Source organism: Cicer arietinum, chromosome 7 (assembly GCF_000331145.2).
Source record: "Cicer arietinum cultivar CDC Frontier isolate Library 1 chromosome 7, Cicar.CDCFrontier_v2.0, whole genome shotgun sequence".
NCBI lineage: Eukaryota > Viridiplantae > Streptophyta > Magnoliopsida > Fabales > Fabaceae > Cicer > Cicer arietinum.
In genome coordinates this window covers 57,846,483-57,863,027 of record NC_021166.2, presented here as the reverse complement: position 1 = coordinate 57,863,027, position 16,545 = coordinate 57,846,483, and the positions used below count along the sequence as shown (strand labels likewise).

At 28.6% G+C, this 16,545-nt stretch overlaps 1 protein-coding gene across 1 annotated transcript; it reads right to left on the bottom strand.

Annotated features, from left to right (window-relative positions):
* Positions 1–468: 468 nt before the first annotated feature.
* LOC105852583 (uncharacterized) lies at positions 469–2,252 on the bottom strand. Its single transcript, XM_012718614.1, has 3 exons — positions 1,746–2,252; positions 1,205–1,594; positions 469–579 (listed from the first exon to the last, which is right to left on the bottom strand). The coding sequence occupies exons 1-3, from the start codon at positions 2,250–2,252 to the stop codon at positions 469–471; spliced, it is 1,008 nt and encodes a 335-aa protein (XP_012574068.1).
* Positions 2,253–16,545: the final 14,293 nt, after the last annotated feature.

Here is a 16,545-nt window from a genome sequence, read left to right as displayed (position 1 = left end):
ACTTCATCCATCTCCGTTGTCGAATATTAAGCTTCTTCTGGTCGAACAAATATTTCAAATTTGTATGATCATTGTATACATCAAAATTGCACCCATACAAATAGTGCCTCCAAATCATTAGTGCAAAAACTATTACAGCCAACTCCATGTCATGTGTCGGATAAAGCTTCTCATGCACCTTCAACTGCCTTGAGGCATATGCTACCACTTGTTTGTTCTGCATAAGTACACAACGCAACCCTTGTAAAGAAGCATCACAATAAACTTCATATGGTTCTTCTGGTTGTGGCAATACCAACACCAATGATGTAGTTAGTTTCTCTTTCATCAACTGAAAACTCTTCTCACATTCCTTCGTCCATGCATATACATGATTCTTCCTTGTGAGTTATGTCAAAGGCGCTGCAATCTTGGCAAAACCCTCAATGAATCTTCTATAGTATCCAGCCAAACACATAAAACTTCTATCTATGTGACGGTCTGTGGTTGTTTCCATGCCACCACGGCTTGTACTTTAATTGGGTCGACAACGATACCTTTCCTTGAAATGACATGTCCCAAGAACTTCACCTCCTCCAACTAGAATTCACGTTTCCACAAATTAGCATACAATCGCTTATCCTTCAAGACTTGCAAAATTTAACGTAGGTGCACTTCATGTTCCTCTCGGCTCTTAGTATAGATCAATATGTCATCAATGAAGACCACCACAAATTTATCTAAGAAGGGGTGAAATATATTATTCATGTAATCCATGAGATTAGTTGGTGCATTAGTGACACCAAAAGGCATCACCAAATACTCAAAGTGTCCATAACAAGTTCTGAATGTTGCTTTAGGAATGTCTTTTTCCTTCACCCGAATCTGATGGTACCTCGATTTCATATCAATCTTTGAAAATATGATTGCTCTTTTGAGTTGGTACATTAAGTCATCAATGCTTGGCAAGGGATACCTATTTTTCATGGTGACTTTGTTAAGATGACGGTAATCGACACAAAGTATGGACCTTACATCCTTCTTCTTCACTAGGATCACCAATGTTTCCCAAGGTGAGACACTCGGTCGTATGAATTGTTTAAATAAAAGGTCCTCCAACGGATTTTTCAACTCTGACAATCCCGATATAGACATTCTATATGGGGAAAAAGAAATAGGTCATGTACATATACATTAAGTGATTTTCTAGCAATTAAACACTCACCTTGGATAAGTTCAGAGGAAGATGGGGCTTCCTCTCCATTGATATGGTAGACACGAGCCTTGGTAGTATGGCGTGCAACACTATCGTTGCTATTGTATCAGTTGATAGCTCTATCGTCCTTTCGTTCAGGGCATTCATTTGAAAAATGGTATGGTTTCTGACAGATGTAACAAACCCTGTGTTTGATTGTACACTCAAATATCTTGTGTCCTTCGTTGTTGCAGCGAAAACACCTAAGAGGGTACACCTGGTTCTGACTTGGAGTTTTTGGCGCTTGACATTCCCCATTTTGAGGTATAGGTTGATCTCTAGCATTCCCCAGTGGTCGCACATACGGCTTGTTTTGTTGATATTGTCTTCCCTGTTTTGTTGGTCGTTATGCCCCTGTGTCTAATATTAACATTTAGAGGCCAAGCTCATGGATCTCATGATATGGATGGATTTAAATCTCTACACGAGGTTTGATGTGTCCACCTACAGCACCCTTATTCAGGCAGCTCTGTTTCATCTGGTCCACTTTCTTTCATTTCTCCACCAGTACTTGATATTGGCGTATCTCCAAGGGCCCCACTAACTCCTTAATCTCATACCTAATCCCGATTTCGAACCACTCACACATGTATTCTTCATCTATCTGATTTAGGAAATATCGAAAATGCTTTGCTAGGGACTCTAACTTTGCCGCATATTCCGCTATGGTGAGATTCCCTGAATACAACTTCAGAAATTGGGCCTCCTTCTTAGCCTTAGCACTTTTCGGGAAGTATTTGTATAGGAACTTATTCCTGAAAGCCTCCCAGGTCAGCTCTACATGATTTGTCTCCATCAATTTCTTCGCACCTCGCCACCAATATTCAGCTTCACCAATCATTAAATAGGTCGCATACTCCAATTTCGCATTGTCAGAGCAGTGTAGGATCTCAGAGATCTTATCGATTTCTTGCAGCCAAAGATCGGCCTTGTCGGGGTCATGCTCCCCTTTGAATTTAGGAGGATCTTGTCGATGAAATCCGTTCAATGCTCTTGTGGCACTAGTTGCTTCATCCATATGATCCCTATGTGCATCTCGTTGACCCTGGACCGCACCTTGTTGGACCCTCTAATGTTGTTATAATTTTTGGTTCTATAACTGATAGATTTTACAACTAAAATTGTTTTTATGAGTAAACTTGGAGTTGTTGAGTTATCATTGTTGAAATATATGTTTGAGACTAATATGTGAATGTGACATGATATTTGTGCATGAATTAATCTAACCAAATAACATGCATCATGTAGATTGGTACGTGTAAATCCTCAGTGAATCATGTAGATCATCAATATATCATGTAAATTGCTAAGTGTATATGGATGGAAATTTATTTTACCAAATTTTTTATTTATTAAAACTGCACTTTTTCTTATTAGGTTCAATTTTTAATATTAGAATCGGGCCTCCAAAGTCTTTAAGACGTCCTGAAAACAAATACATATCAAATTATAATTTAGATGTCTAATATAAAAAAAAAAATCAGAGGAAATGATTCATAAAAACAAATTACAAAAATAACTAGTATAATTATAAAAATAAAATAAATTTTCTAACCTAAATTTCAAATATTTGAGTTGTGAGTTTTATCTAGAGATATAAAATTCAAATCAAATGATCCTATGATCGTTGTTGAAAATATATTTATAATCTTTATATTTATTACATATCATGTAAATAGGATAATATCTCTCATATTTATTTTTGTATTTAAAGTCTTGAGCCTATATAAAATTGACTCCATTGTGTAGTTCAAACACAAGGTTACACCATATGTCTCTCATTTTCTCTTATTCAACATGGTTTATAGAGCTTATTAATAGAGACAACTCTATATCATGATTACCTCGGGACCCACTGTCCTTCGGTGAGATTCTTTTTCGGTAAACCGCGTCCCAATTCCAGTTTACTCATTCTTTTTCACTGTTTGTTTATTTTTCAGCAAATCAATCGCAGTATTGTTCGTCGTGGGCACTGTTCATCGCCCGCAGTATTGTTCTTCGGGAACAAAAATTGTCTCTTCCTCCACTGTTTCGTTGTTGGTTTTAGGTAATTACTTATTGATTATGGCTACTTATGAAGATTTTCTTCGGTGGGTTGAGTATTTTTAGAACTCGAGTTTCACTATTTCGATCGCACAAAGTGGTAATTCACTTGTTTGTATCTCACCTTCTCATAGCCCATGGATTCTTTATTCTAGTACATCTGACCACATTACTGGTAATAAAGCATTTTTCTCCTCTCTCACAAAGGATTGTCACTATCCAAATCCTCCCTATTATGTTAGTTACATATGTCCTTTATGTGCCTTGATGTCCATTTAATTTAATTTTTATCAGTCGATTGACTCGTTCTCATGAATGTGTTGTCACATTTACTCATTACAATGTTACTTTGCAAGATCGAATATTAGAACGACAAATTGGTGTCGGATGTGAGTCTAATGGCTTTTATTAACTCTCAAACTCATCAACGACATGCCCTACCACATATTTTCCTCTTATTATTCAGGCTCAATTAAGTCATCCGAGTTTTCCCAAACTTCAACAGTAAGTACCTAATTTAACCAAATTATCTAGCTAAAGTTGTGAGTCATGTCGGTTAGGGAACCACACTTGTAATCAATTCCCTAATCGACCTAATAAACGAACTTCGTTCCCGTTTGCTTTAGTTCACTCAGATGTTTGGGGTTTTTCTCGTATTATTTTCACTCTTGAGTCTAGATATTTTGTTACCTTTATCAATGATTTTTCCTATTATACGTGGTTATTTTTAATGAAAAATAGGTCTGAATTATTTTCTATTTTTCAACAATTTTATAAGGAAATCAAAACTCAATTTGGTGTATTCATTTGCACTTTGTGTAGTGATAATGCACGTGTGAATATTTGTCCCATCAATTTCAAAATTTTATGACTTCTAACGGCATTTTTCATCAAACATCATATGCTCAAACACCTCAACAAAATGGGGTAGCCGACAAATAAATCAGCATCTTATTGAAACCACTTGTACTCTCCATGGTAATGTATCATCTTGCTTTTGGGGCGATGTTGTTCTCACGACGTGATATCTTATAAATCGTATGCTTTCGTCTGTTCTTGATAACAAAGTCCCTCACTCGATCCTTTTCCCTCGTACCCCTCTTCAATCACTTCCTCCTCGTGTCTTCGGGTCTACATGTTTTGTTCACAATCTCACTCCTAGCCTTGACAAACTTTCAACTCGATCGCTAAAATGTATCTTTCTTAGTTATCATCGATCCCAAAAAGTTTATCATTGTTATTCTCCGTATTTTCAATGATGTCTAATATCAGCTGATGTCACATTTTTTGAGTCTGGTACATACTATGAGTCGTTTCTTGATCCTTTGTCTGCAACTATTTTTATGGGCCTACCAGTGTCTATTTCACCTTCTCTTTTACCACTAGAGCCTATTACGTATGTCCCACCTGAGACACCTGTAGTGTGTTATTAATGATGGCCTCTGTTAGTCTAAAGATATGAGAGTTATTAAACAAATTATCAAAGAATCACAGCGGAATATATTCAGGAGCAATAATCGAAACAGTTTGCAAATGTTATCAATATAAGAGACAAGAAACAATGCTTAATTCAGAATGTTAAACAAGATATAAAATCATTAATTCATACATTCAAGAATATGCATTTATGTAATATCTAAAAGAGTAGGGATAAGAAACAATTTCACCACGATTTATCCTGGTTCAGCTATCAATAGATAGCCTACATCCAGTCCTGAAATCCAACAAGATTTCAGCCTTTTCCCAATAGAATGAATTGAGAACCTTTTACAGATTGTTCAGCTTCCTTGAAGCCTATCTATCTAACTCACTTCACTCTTGTTTCTATCCCACCTAATCCTTGTAGTTAATCACCTAACTCCACAAGATCTAGGTAAAGCCTCTTCTTAATGATCTCACATCAACAAAGATAACTGTCAGTTTCCTTACTGGATTTCCAAACCTTTCAATTTACAGAAAATTGTTTTCTTCAAAGAATTAAAGAATATCAAGACTTTGACTCAATCACTAAAGTATCTCACACAAAATGTTTTTAGCCAGTGGATATTTTGTGTGTTGTAAAACTTTTCTCTCAAAGTGTTTTTCAAAGGTATTCAAAGATGATCAAAGGTTGTGAAAAGATTTATCAAAGTTATTTTTAAAAGTGATTGAATCAGCTTATATATATTCTGAAAAACACCAGGCCAATCGATTGCCTAATCGATTTTGTAATGCTTCAATCGATTGCCTAATCGATTTTCGCGTGCCTTGTTTTTCTTGAATCTTGATCATATAAGCATGAATCGATTTGCCAATCGATTCCTTTAATACATCAATCAGAACTGATACTATGATTTTATCCAAATCGATTGAGTAATCGATTATAGGTGTTTTGTTCCAACAACGAGATCAAAACAATCGATTCCTCAGTCGACTTCATAATCACAGTCATAATCGATTTGACAATGAGCTGAAACCTTTCTGTAACTCAAAACATAGCTTCAATCAATTCGTCAATCGATTGTGCTAATCAAAATGACTCAGCCATAAACGTCAATCGATTTGCCAATCGACTGTGCTTGTTATAGAACATCAGCTATTTTGACAAAATCTATGTGTCAATCGATTTGATCAAAGTTGTTCTGATAAATGATTAATCTGCAATCGATTGCCTAATTGATTGCCTCAACCTTGGAGTTTAATAAATCTCAATCAATTGATGTCTCAATCAATTTATTGCATCTCAGAACTTATTCCTGATTTTAAAAACTTTGGCACAATCGATTGATTCTAAACATGGTTGTTTCTGTGATATGCATAATCGATTAATGAATTGATTGCCCAATCGATTGTCCAATGGATTGAATTTGTCCCAAAACTCAGGTTTCACTAAAAATCTTAACCTAATCGATTTCCCAATCGATTGGTGCAGTGCAAACACTTGTTCTGAGTCAGACAATCGATTTATCAATTGATTCATCAATTGACTTGTTTGTTGATTGATTTATATTCATTGGCAAATACTTAAGCATGAGACCATAGTGATTAGTCTAACAACCTAACTACTATGACACCTAATTACACAACATATAATTGCATCTTTCTCAAGCATATCCTCCAACTTTGGTTGACTCCTTGAGTTGCAAGCTTTTGTTCCAGGTGTATTGTGTCTGCTTGTTTGCCTGAAATGTTTCTCCATTCAAATCATTAGATCAATCAAATATTTTATATTTACTGTATGTTTGGGAATTAAATCAAAAACATGATCAGGGAAGCTCATGTCTTACATAGTGGCCCCTCCCGCTGTCCCACTTGAGACTCCTCTTGTGGATCCTCCCATTGTACAACCTTTTCATACATATCGTCATCGATAACCATCATTGGTTGTACATGTCCCTACACATGTTCTTGATATTGAGGTCATTCCAGTCACTCATTCGCCGCCACTTCCTCTTTTATCGGATTTGACCCTTGATATTCCTATTGTTATTCATAAAGGTATACGTCCTACTCATAATTCATCCTCCCATTACATTAGTTTGAGTTATTGTCATATTTCTCCTTTGCATTATACTTTTTTCTCTTCCTTGACTTCAGTTTTTATTCCTAAACCTCCAGTTGAAGCTTTATTTCACCCAGAGTGGAGACAAGCAACGATTGACGAGATGTGTGCACTTCAGAGTAGTGGTACCTGTGAATTGGTTCCTTTACCATATGGGAAGTCTTTAGTAGGATATCGTTGGCTTTATACAATGAAAATGGGTCTTGATGGTAAGATTGATCATTTTAAAGCTCGTTGGTGACAAAATGGTACACTCAAATTTTTAGCCTCCATTACAGTGATACTTTCTCCCATGTGGTTAAGATGGCCTATGTTAGACTACTTCTCTCTATTGCATCTATCAGACATTGGTTTATGCCCTAACTTGACATTAAAAATAATTTTTTTCATGGTGACCTTGAAGAAAAAGTGTAAACCACCTAGGTCATGTTGATTTCTCACAATTCAGCACTGCATTAAAATATAGTAACAACTCAAAACTCCGAAAAATCTCTACTTAATCAAGGAAATAAGAACATAAACATCTCATTAAAGCAAAGAAATAAAATTAACAAAATATATCAAATAAATCCTTAAATTAACTAATGAATAAAAGATAAATAAGACTAAAAACAATTAAAAATAAGCATATGATGAAGAGTCGTCAGTTATTCAGATGTTGATTGGGCATACTCACCCATTGATAGGCGATCCACTTCTGGATACTGTGTACTTGTTGGAGGAAACTTAATATCTTGGAAGAGTAAGAAACAAAGTGTAGTTGCAAAATCTAGCGCTGAAGCTAAATACATGGTTATGATATTAGTGACTTGTGAGCTCATTTGGTTGAAACAGTTACTCAAAGAGTGTTAATTTGAAGAGTTAACACAAATGACATTAATATGTGATAATCAAGCCACATTGTACATTGTCTCTAATCCGATTTTTCATGAGAGGACCAAGAATATTGAAATAAATTGTTACTTTGTAACGAAGAAGATCTAATCGGACGACATCACCACTAGCTTTGTTAATTCCAATGATCAATTGATATATGTATTCACTAAGTCCCTGAGAGGTCCTCGAATCAGTTATATATGTAACAATGATTTATATGCTCCAACTTGAGGTGGAGTGTTGAAAATATATTTATGATCTTTATATTTATTACATATAATGTAAATATGGATAATATCTCTCATTTTTTATTTTTGTATTTATTGTCTTGACCCTATATAAAATCGACTCCATTGTGTAGTTCAAACATACGGTTTCATAGTATGTCTCTCACTTTCTCTTATTCAACAATCGTAATAATTTAACCAAAAAATTAGTTTGATATTTTATTATGGATTTGAGTCCAAGTTAAACTAAATCAATGAATCCAACATTTATTTTATTGATTTAAAATATAGTTTCACGTAATTTTAAAATAGATTATATAATATTCAAACCAAACAATTATTTTTTATCAACACTATATCAATATTGGTATCTTAAACAATGTGTTGTGTTTAAATATATTTTAATAATTATATATATTATCTTTGTCCTTATAATTAAGAAGGTTGTATTAATAAAGTGTGAAAATTTAAATTTAATTTGTATGTATCAATGATGTAAAATTGTTTTACACTATTAGTTAAATCATAATATCATATTAATAAACTAGTTTCATTTTTATCAAAATTACTTTAAAAGCCACAATTATAGATGTTTGTTATGTGTTGACATCATAAAACTTTTTACATTGACAAAAGATAACAATTAAACTCTAAAAAATTTAATGTTTGAAAAAAAAATTTAAAATTTTAATTATTAAAAATATCAATCAAAATTTGATGTACTACATCTCTATAGTAAACGTTAAGAGTTTGATCGTTAATATATTTTTATAAATTTATAACTTAAAATTTATATTCAATACAATATTATATTCTTTTTATTTATTAAAATTTTAAAAATTTAGTCACCCAAATATAATAAAAATACCACTTGATAAAAATTTGTTTATGAAAAGTAACAAATAACATAAAAGACGAAGAAAATGTCAACTTTTAAAATAAAATAATAAAAGTGGGGCATAATAATAGCGCAGTGAAATATAATAAAATTATTTCATTGAGGCATATAATTTTATTATGAATTGTTTTTAGAGCAGTTGTTAAAAAATTTAATTGAAAATTATTATTTTGAAAATTATATAATTCAATCTTTAAAAATTTAATTATTATTCTTTTCAACACAAAAACTTAATTATAGACATTTGTTAGGAAGACGCTTGTTTATTTATAAAGTTACTATGATTTTTTTTAATCAAAAACAACAGTTTACTATGATTGTTGATATCAAATTGGTTGTTGGTATACAGATTACTATGATGACATAATGATAATACCAAAAAGAAAATATGTTCTACATTATTTTTGCAATCTTGCCATAATTCACCATCAACTTAAAAAAATCACGTTCTTAACATAAATTAATTATACTTTTTCCAAAAATAAATTGATGAAATAAAAAATTTGTTTTCTTATTTTTAAAATTATTTTTGAAAAATAATTTTTCATACTTAAAAAAACCAGTTTTTCTATAGTTGTCTTAAAATAATTCTTTTTTTATAAAGTGTTTTAGAACAGTTCTGAAAATTAAACAGAATCAAACATGCTTTTATCTATACCGATGATTTTTTCCCTTAAAGTAATAAAAACCAATATAATTATTTACTTGTTTGGTATTAAAAAAATAGATGAAAAGAACAAAAGAAAAAAATAAATATATTTTTAAAATGACATGAATATTCTTAAATAAAAAGTGACATTATTAAATGAATACAAATGCAATTAATAAAGGAAAATTTACTACTTGCATAAATGGTTATTTGGGTTAATTTGCTTTAATTTTTTTGTTTTATAAGTTTTTGTTCCCAAATTGAAAAGAAGCCTTTTACATGTGAGTCTCACAAAATAAATTTTATTATGCAGTATTAAAAATATTTAACTGCAGTTTTGGTTTTTCTATTTTTATCAAGTAACGAAATTCATCTATTTTAAAATTCAATAATTTTAGTTGCTTTTATAGATTTTAATTAAAAAATTACGATTTAATATATTTTAAACGAAGTGATACATAATATTATATAATATTATATAATATGACAATATTAAATAATTGATATCATAAAATTGTAGTAAATACACTCTAAAAATTTCAATTTTAATTTATTAAAATATTCATTTTTATAATCTATACTCCATTTAATATAAGTGTTATGGTGGGTTTTAAGTAAGGGCTCTAATAAATCTCTCATCCATTTAGCATCTATTATAACACTTGGATATAATACAAAATAATTTGAATGGTTGGATTTTTTACCCTTACCTAATAATCCCGGTTTATTTCAAACATACATTTTTGCCCCCAAAATACCTCACTAGGTGTCTTTTTTAATTTTAAAAAATAATGTGAAATATTAGAAATTGCCATTAAGGTCCTTTTTTGCTTCTTATAATTTTAGTAATAACTTTCTGTGCTTTAACTTCTGAAATCAATAAATCAGATACCCTGAGTTATGTTGTATGAGGCTTGGGAGGACTTTCCATCAAAGTTCTCACCTTTGAACCAACTTGAATTTTTTTATTTATTGGTATGTTAGTTTTCTCGGAAAACAATAAAATTAAATTTGTAGATTTGTTGCATCGTAGATTATCGTATACTTATTATATTGATTAACAAGCAAATTTTACGTAGACACAATTTAAAATTAAAAATATTTAGAACATATAAAATAAATTAAAAGAAAAATAAATTAGTTTTAACGTTAAATTTTAATTATGCGTAGACCAAATATTTTTATTTGGAGTTGTGCCCGAATAATTATTTCTGGTGATAAATGGGATATTGGATTATAGGGTGCTGGTTGTTTTTTCTTAATGGTTTCTGGAATTCTGGTTCAACTTAGAAAATGGATCCTAGGAGTAAGCATAGGAGCAATGGTGGAGAAGTTTGAGTAATAAAACCTTAAAAATTGACAATTTTTCAGTCTTTAATTAAGAACCTCTAAGACTTTAAAATAACAAAACCGTCGCCGATAATACCCACTATACCAGGTCATTTATGTGGTGCACGGGCGCGGAGTATGTAAGAACCCACGCTAACCTTTTATGCTAAATTATTTTACGAAAAATTAAGAAAAAATTTAAATGAAAAACATCATAATAGTCTTTTCAAATTACTCTATCCGCTTTAAAATGAATATCATTTTAATAAAAAATTATTTTAAAATAAAAGTTATTTTCAAATATTAAATTAGATTACGTGTCAAACGGCATCACTAGCCGAATCATACAAAAGATCCAACAAATCCTTCAATAATTCTCTAAAGATAGTTTTTTTCTCCTATTTCACCCTTTATATTTAAAAAAAAAATTAAAATACAAATTAAAATTAACCAATTTAAAAATTAAGGATTGATCTAGAAATCAATCAAACTCGGGGACAACAAAATTATTACTAAATATTACATCAATATATACTAACTAAAAAAAGGTAAGTTTGGATGGACCAATCGACATAGTATTAGAAATGAAAGAACAAACTATATCCTCTTCAATCCAAAAAAAAAGATAAAGAAACATGCCTTTATCTATCTACCAAAATAAACATGTCAGTTTTGCAACAAAAAAAAAAGTATCCAAAAAAATTGGTGGACCATGGTAAACAGATTAGACCACGCGGCCGACCCACATCACTATCCGTCGAAAACACGAGAAAACAATAATGATGTACGAGTATTCAATATTTAATAATTTTTATAAAAGGATATAAAATATTATGTCCCATCAAAAATAAAGAAAAAGAAGAAAATGGAAATCGTTTGTACTTTATCAAAGTGCGTCGTCACGTGTAAGTGTCCTTTTTAGATTTGCTGTATTGGTTAGAGGAGTTGAATTTCACTATTTTTAAATCTCAAATCTATAGCCACGAGGAAAACGAGAGAGGCTGGCCCAGCCAAGTAAAATAAGTAATGGTTAATCAAATTTTTCACCTCATGAATGATTAAGAAGAATTAACAAAATTCCTGTTAACAAAGAGAGAAGAAGATTAAACAAATTAATTTTTTCAATATAGGCAAACTAAGAAATTGATGCCCTCGTAGTAATTTGTCTTTTTATTGTAAAAACAATTAATAATTTCATTCATAATAAAAATATTGAAAACTTTTTTCTTTTTCATGAATAAAAATATTGAAATTTTTTACAAAAACCATATTAGGTATAGCTATTTAAGATATCTTATTACAAAAAAAAAATTAATTTAGAAAATATAATATTATTTTATAAGATGGACATGTATTTGGAAATTATTAAGTTAATTTTTTTATATAAAAATAAAGTATTTTTTTTCAAACAACTCAATATCATAAAATTTAATTTTTATTTAATAGTTAAAGTATCTTTATTGACTTTTAATTTGTCAAATAAAATTTATCAAAAAAAATCTTAAAACAATGATATTACATATGAGTTTCAAAATATTTACAATATAATTTTAAGCTTATAGTGTACAATGAAATCAATCTCTAAATACCATAAAAAAATTCAAAATCTTCTAATTTCTATACTAAAGGTATTCTATTAAGTAATCCAATTATTTTATCTACAATATAAAAAAATATTTTCTGCAAAAATTAAGATAAATCTTCAATTATTCAATAAGATAAATATTTAAAATTTAATTTTCTACTTGATCTTTGGCACGCTTCACGACATAATTAAAATTTCAAGTAGTAACTAAATTAGTCCAAGTGGTAAGGGATTTGTTATCATCAAATAAGTAGTCAATGATTCAATTTTTAACTCTTGCATATATAGAAAAATTAATTAGAAAAAGATAACGTATTTTTTGTGTCTCACGAGTTTTTCAATAGAGATTAAATAACGGTAGAAACTTCATATAACATATTAATTCAAAAAAAATCAAAGTAATCTAATATAAAGAACACGGGTCCAACTTCTACATCTTCCTTCTTCAATTTTCTTTGCGTTTGGTGGGAAATGAATATCATTTTGTTGAAGAAGGTGGCAAATTGGCAAATATGATGGAAATGATTGATAACATTAAAAGGTCTTATTGGATATGGTTTATTATTTAAGTAGATAAAAGGAAAAATTTAGATTTCTCTTATTGGTGGAATAGTTTTATATCTTGTCTTCATGAAAACATCTATTGTTTGTAATGGATTTAATGTACCCTTTGAACTGTAACTAATAAAATTTTACTTATAAAAAAAATGTAGCATATTAATTTTCTCTTCAATTTTAATTTTAATTTTTTTTATTATATCTCAGCTTTGCTTATAAATACAAAATGGTTATACCCATTTTCTTTTGTTCACTACAAATATAACTCTTTCTTCACCCTTTGACCTTCAATGAATTTTTTCATTTATTCATCACATTATAATGTATGGTTACATTTTTCTAAGTAAAAAAAAAATGATGATATTTTTCATATTAGAAATTTATGGAAATTTTTATATAAAAAACTTGCGCCAATTTTTCTTATTTATACTAGTAATAATTAATACATAAAATGAACACAAGTTTGTTGCATTAAAAATAATTACAAAAGCTAAAAGAAAATTAATTATGATGAATAACCATAACATAAATTAATTCTCAATATTATCTTATATCACTTCTCTAGTTAAAATTCATATTACGAATATGAGTCGGATTAGAAATCAATATGATAGAGTAAAAATACTAATTTACTCAATTAATTATATAAAATAAAATATAATTTAAAAATTAAAAATTAAAAATTAAAATATAGTAAAAAATAGTATAATTTAATATTAAATTCAAAAATAATTAATTAATAATTAGTTTTTAAAAAAATATGTATGATTTTATCATAAGAGTAGTTTAATATCATTTTATATAATATAATAAATTATTATTCAAAATATGAATACGAATATCAATTTAAAATATAAATATAACTTTTTTATAAGGATACTTTTGCCATATATATATATATATATATATATATATAAATAATATGTATGATATTTTTATTTATCTTATCTAACAAATAAAATAGAATCATTTGGTTACTCGTGATATTATTAAAATTGTTTATTTAGTAATGTTAATGAATATTTTTTTAAATATCAAATTATTTATTTAATATTTTTTAGTATTTATTTACATTTGTAATATTTAATAGTATTACAAGTTGATTTGAAAAAAGAAAATTATTTTACAATGTTATTTTTATTTATGTAATGGTGATGTATATACTTAACACATGATAGAATAAATTAAATAATATTATCATATATAAATTAATAATAGTTAATATTAATTTATTCTGTCATTATTTCTAGATCTAAATATATCTTCGATCTTCGTAAATATATTATTTTTTTAATTTAATATCTGTAAATTTTTTTTGTTTGAATTTAGTCTATGTAAAATCAGAGACAGTCGATTTTGATCTCCAACATCAAATCAGTATTATAAAAAAAAAAAAGAATACCGAAATATGCGGTCCTATATATGCACACCAGCATATTATCTTAAGTTTATGATATATTAAAAATTAAAATATTTTTATATTATTAATTAATAAATAAATTAATTATAATTTAATAATTAATGTTATTTTATATTAAAAAAATATGAATAAAAATTAAAAATGAGATTTAGGAATTTTTAGAAAATTTATATTCTTCGGTGCAACAGCGGTTTGTCAGTTTTTTTTTTTATATAATTTTTTATTTGACGTTAGAAACTAAATATATCATTTAGACATTTATATCTTGAATTAAAACTTAAAAATGCATTAAATAATTAATTAGTCCTAGATAATGAGATCTCAACTGATAACTTTTCATGAAAAAATAACACGCTATAAATTACATTTATATTATTTTAACATAAAATATTGACGCCGTAAATTTAACACTGTGAAATACCTATTGAATTAGTGCTTTTTCTCATCATTGATTTATGAGATGAGAGGAATAAATAAAATCGAACCTAAAAAATAATTTTTGTATAAATTAACGGAGTCATGGAGGATAGAACCATGCACACAACTAGCACGATGTGTCGCATCGGTGATGATTAGATTTTATTTATTTATTATTATTATTTGTTGATAAAATTATATTACTCATTATTGAGAGCATCGTGGTGTGGTGCGTGCTGGTTGATGCTAATCTATCGTGTTATATGTTTTTAGCTGAGCTATCATTTTCTCGCCGATCACGTGCTGTGTTATCATTTATGTACTTTCATTACTATCCATCGACCTGCATGCAACTAATTGGACGTGGAAAAAGATAATAGATCCAAATCGATCATTTTCAGAACTATAAAATAATGTTTACAATTTATGCACCGTCATAAAAAAATTAATATATTTTAATATTATTAATAGTTAAATATAATATGTTATTTATATATTAAATTTTTTAATTTAATCAATTTTAATAAATATTATAATAACATATGCAAACAAATTAAAAAAATTATTAATAATTTTTTTTATAATACTTATATACACTTTATTTTTAATTGTGTTATAGAACTTGTTATGTTATTTGCAATTTGTGATAAATATAACAAATATATAGGTTCTCTAGTAGAAAATAAAAAATTAAATATATGTCCTTTCTTAACCATCTCTAAATTATATTTCTTTTCGGAAAAATAAAATATATATAAAACTAAATTATGAAAAATACACAGATCCAAAGTTGACGAAACGTGACGCCAAGTAAGACAGCACAAAATACCAAACTAAACAAGAGTGGCTATATCGAACAACCATCACCAAAGAGCAGACATGATGTTGAATTCATGTATGAAAAATCTTATATATCTATTATTTTTAAGATCTTGGGTGAAGATATTGGTATCAAAGTTTGTTATAATGAAAGATTTGATTCGTTGGTGTTACGTTTTCTGAATTTCGTAACAACAAGCAATAATAATGAGTAATATATAGCATATTACGAAAATTTACGCATGATCAATGGATCATTGGTAAAATATTTTCCTTAAAATTAAAGGTGATCGATAAAATGGATTGAGTTCATTAGACTAATTGTTTAATCCATCATTTTAAACAAATTAAATTAATACTTTAAATATAATTATCTAAGTTGGTATGTCTTATTTAATTCAATAAAAATATAAGGCAATGGTGGAGACAGGTTGGTCTTTTGAACCTGTTAAAAAAAGTTAAATCATTACTATTTAGAAAGTTTATGTAACACAAATTCACTATTGTTCATGAAAATAATGACATTTTTTTGTTTCATTGATTCCCTTCATTTAATGTATTCCTATATTTCAGTCACTTTAGCATAATGTTGGTGTCAATAATAAAGTTAATATTATCTTCTCTTATTTATTTATTTATTTATTATAGCTGATATATTGATGCTGTAATTATTTTTGTAATATATAAGAAAAGTTTTTTAACAGGTGAATCCGCTATCATACTGAGGGGTGGGGAACGGTGAGGATTTAATGAGTATTTTAATCCAACGATATAAATTGGGCTGTTCACCTATTTTTGAGGCGAATTGATGGCAGGATGGATCGACCCGTTTTATCGGTACCACTGCTTAAAATGGTCTATGGATATTAAATTAAAATCATTGTTTGCTTTCTCAATGAACCCTCTCTGAAAAATTCTTTCTTAATTAATAAAATAAATATAAGAATGA

Excerpts from the sequence above, each read along its gene's own strand:
- LOC105852583 (XM_012718614.1), bottom strand. The coding sequence starts at position 2,252 with ATGGATGAAGCAACTAGTGCCACAAGAGCATTGAACGGATTTCATCGA. Across the intron at positions 1,595-1,745 it reads TGGAGATACGCCAATATCAA|ACACAGGGGCATAACGACCA; the intron begins GTACTGGTGGAG and ends TGTTAATATTAG. Across the intron at positions 580-1,204 it reads TTCCTCTGAACTTATCCAAG|TTGGAGGAGGTGAAGTTCTT; the intron begins GTGAGTGTTTAA and ends CGTGAATTCTAG.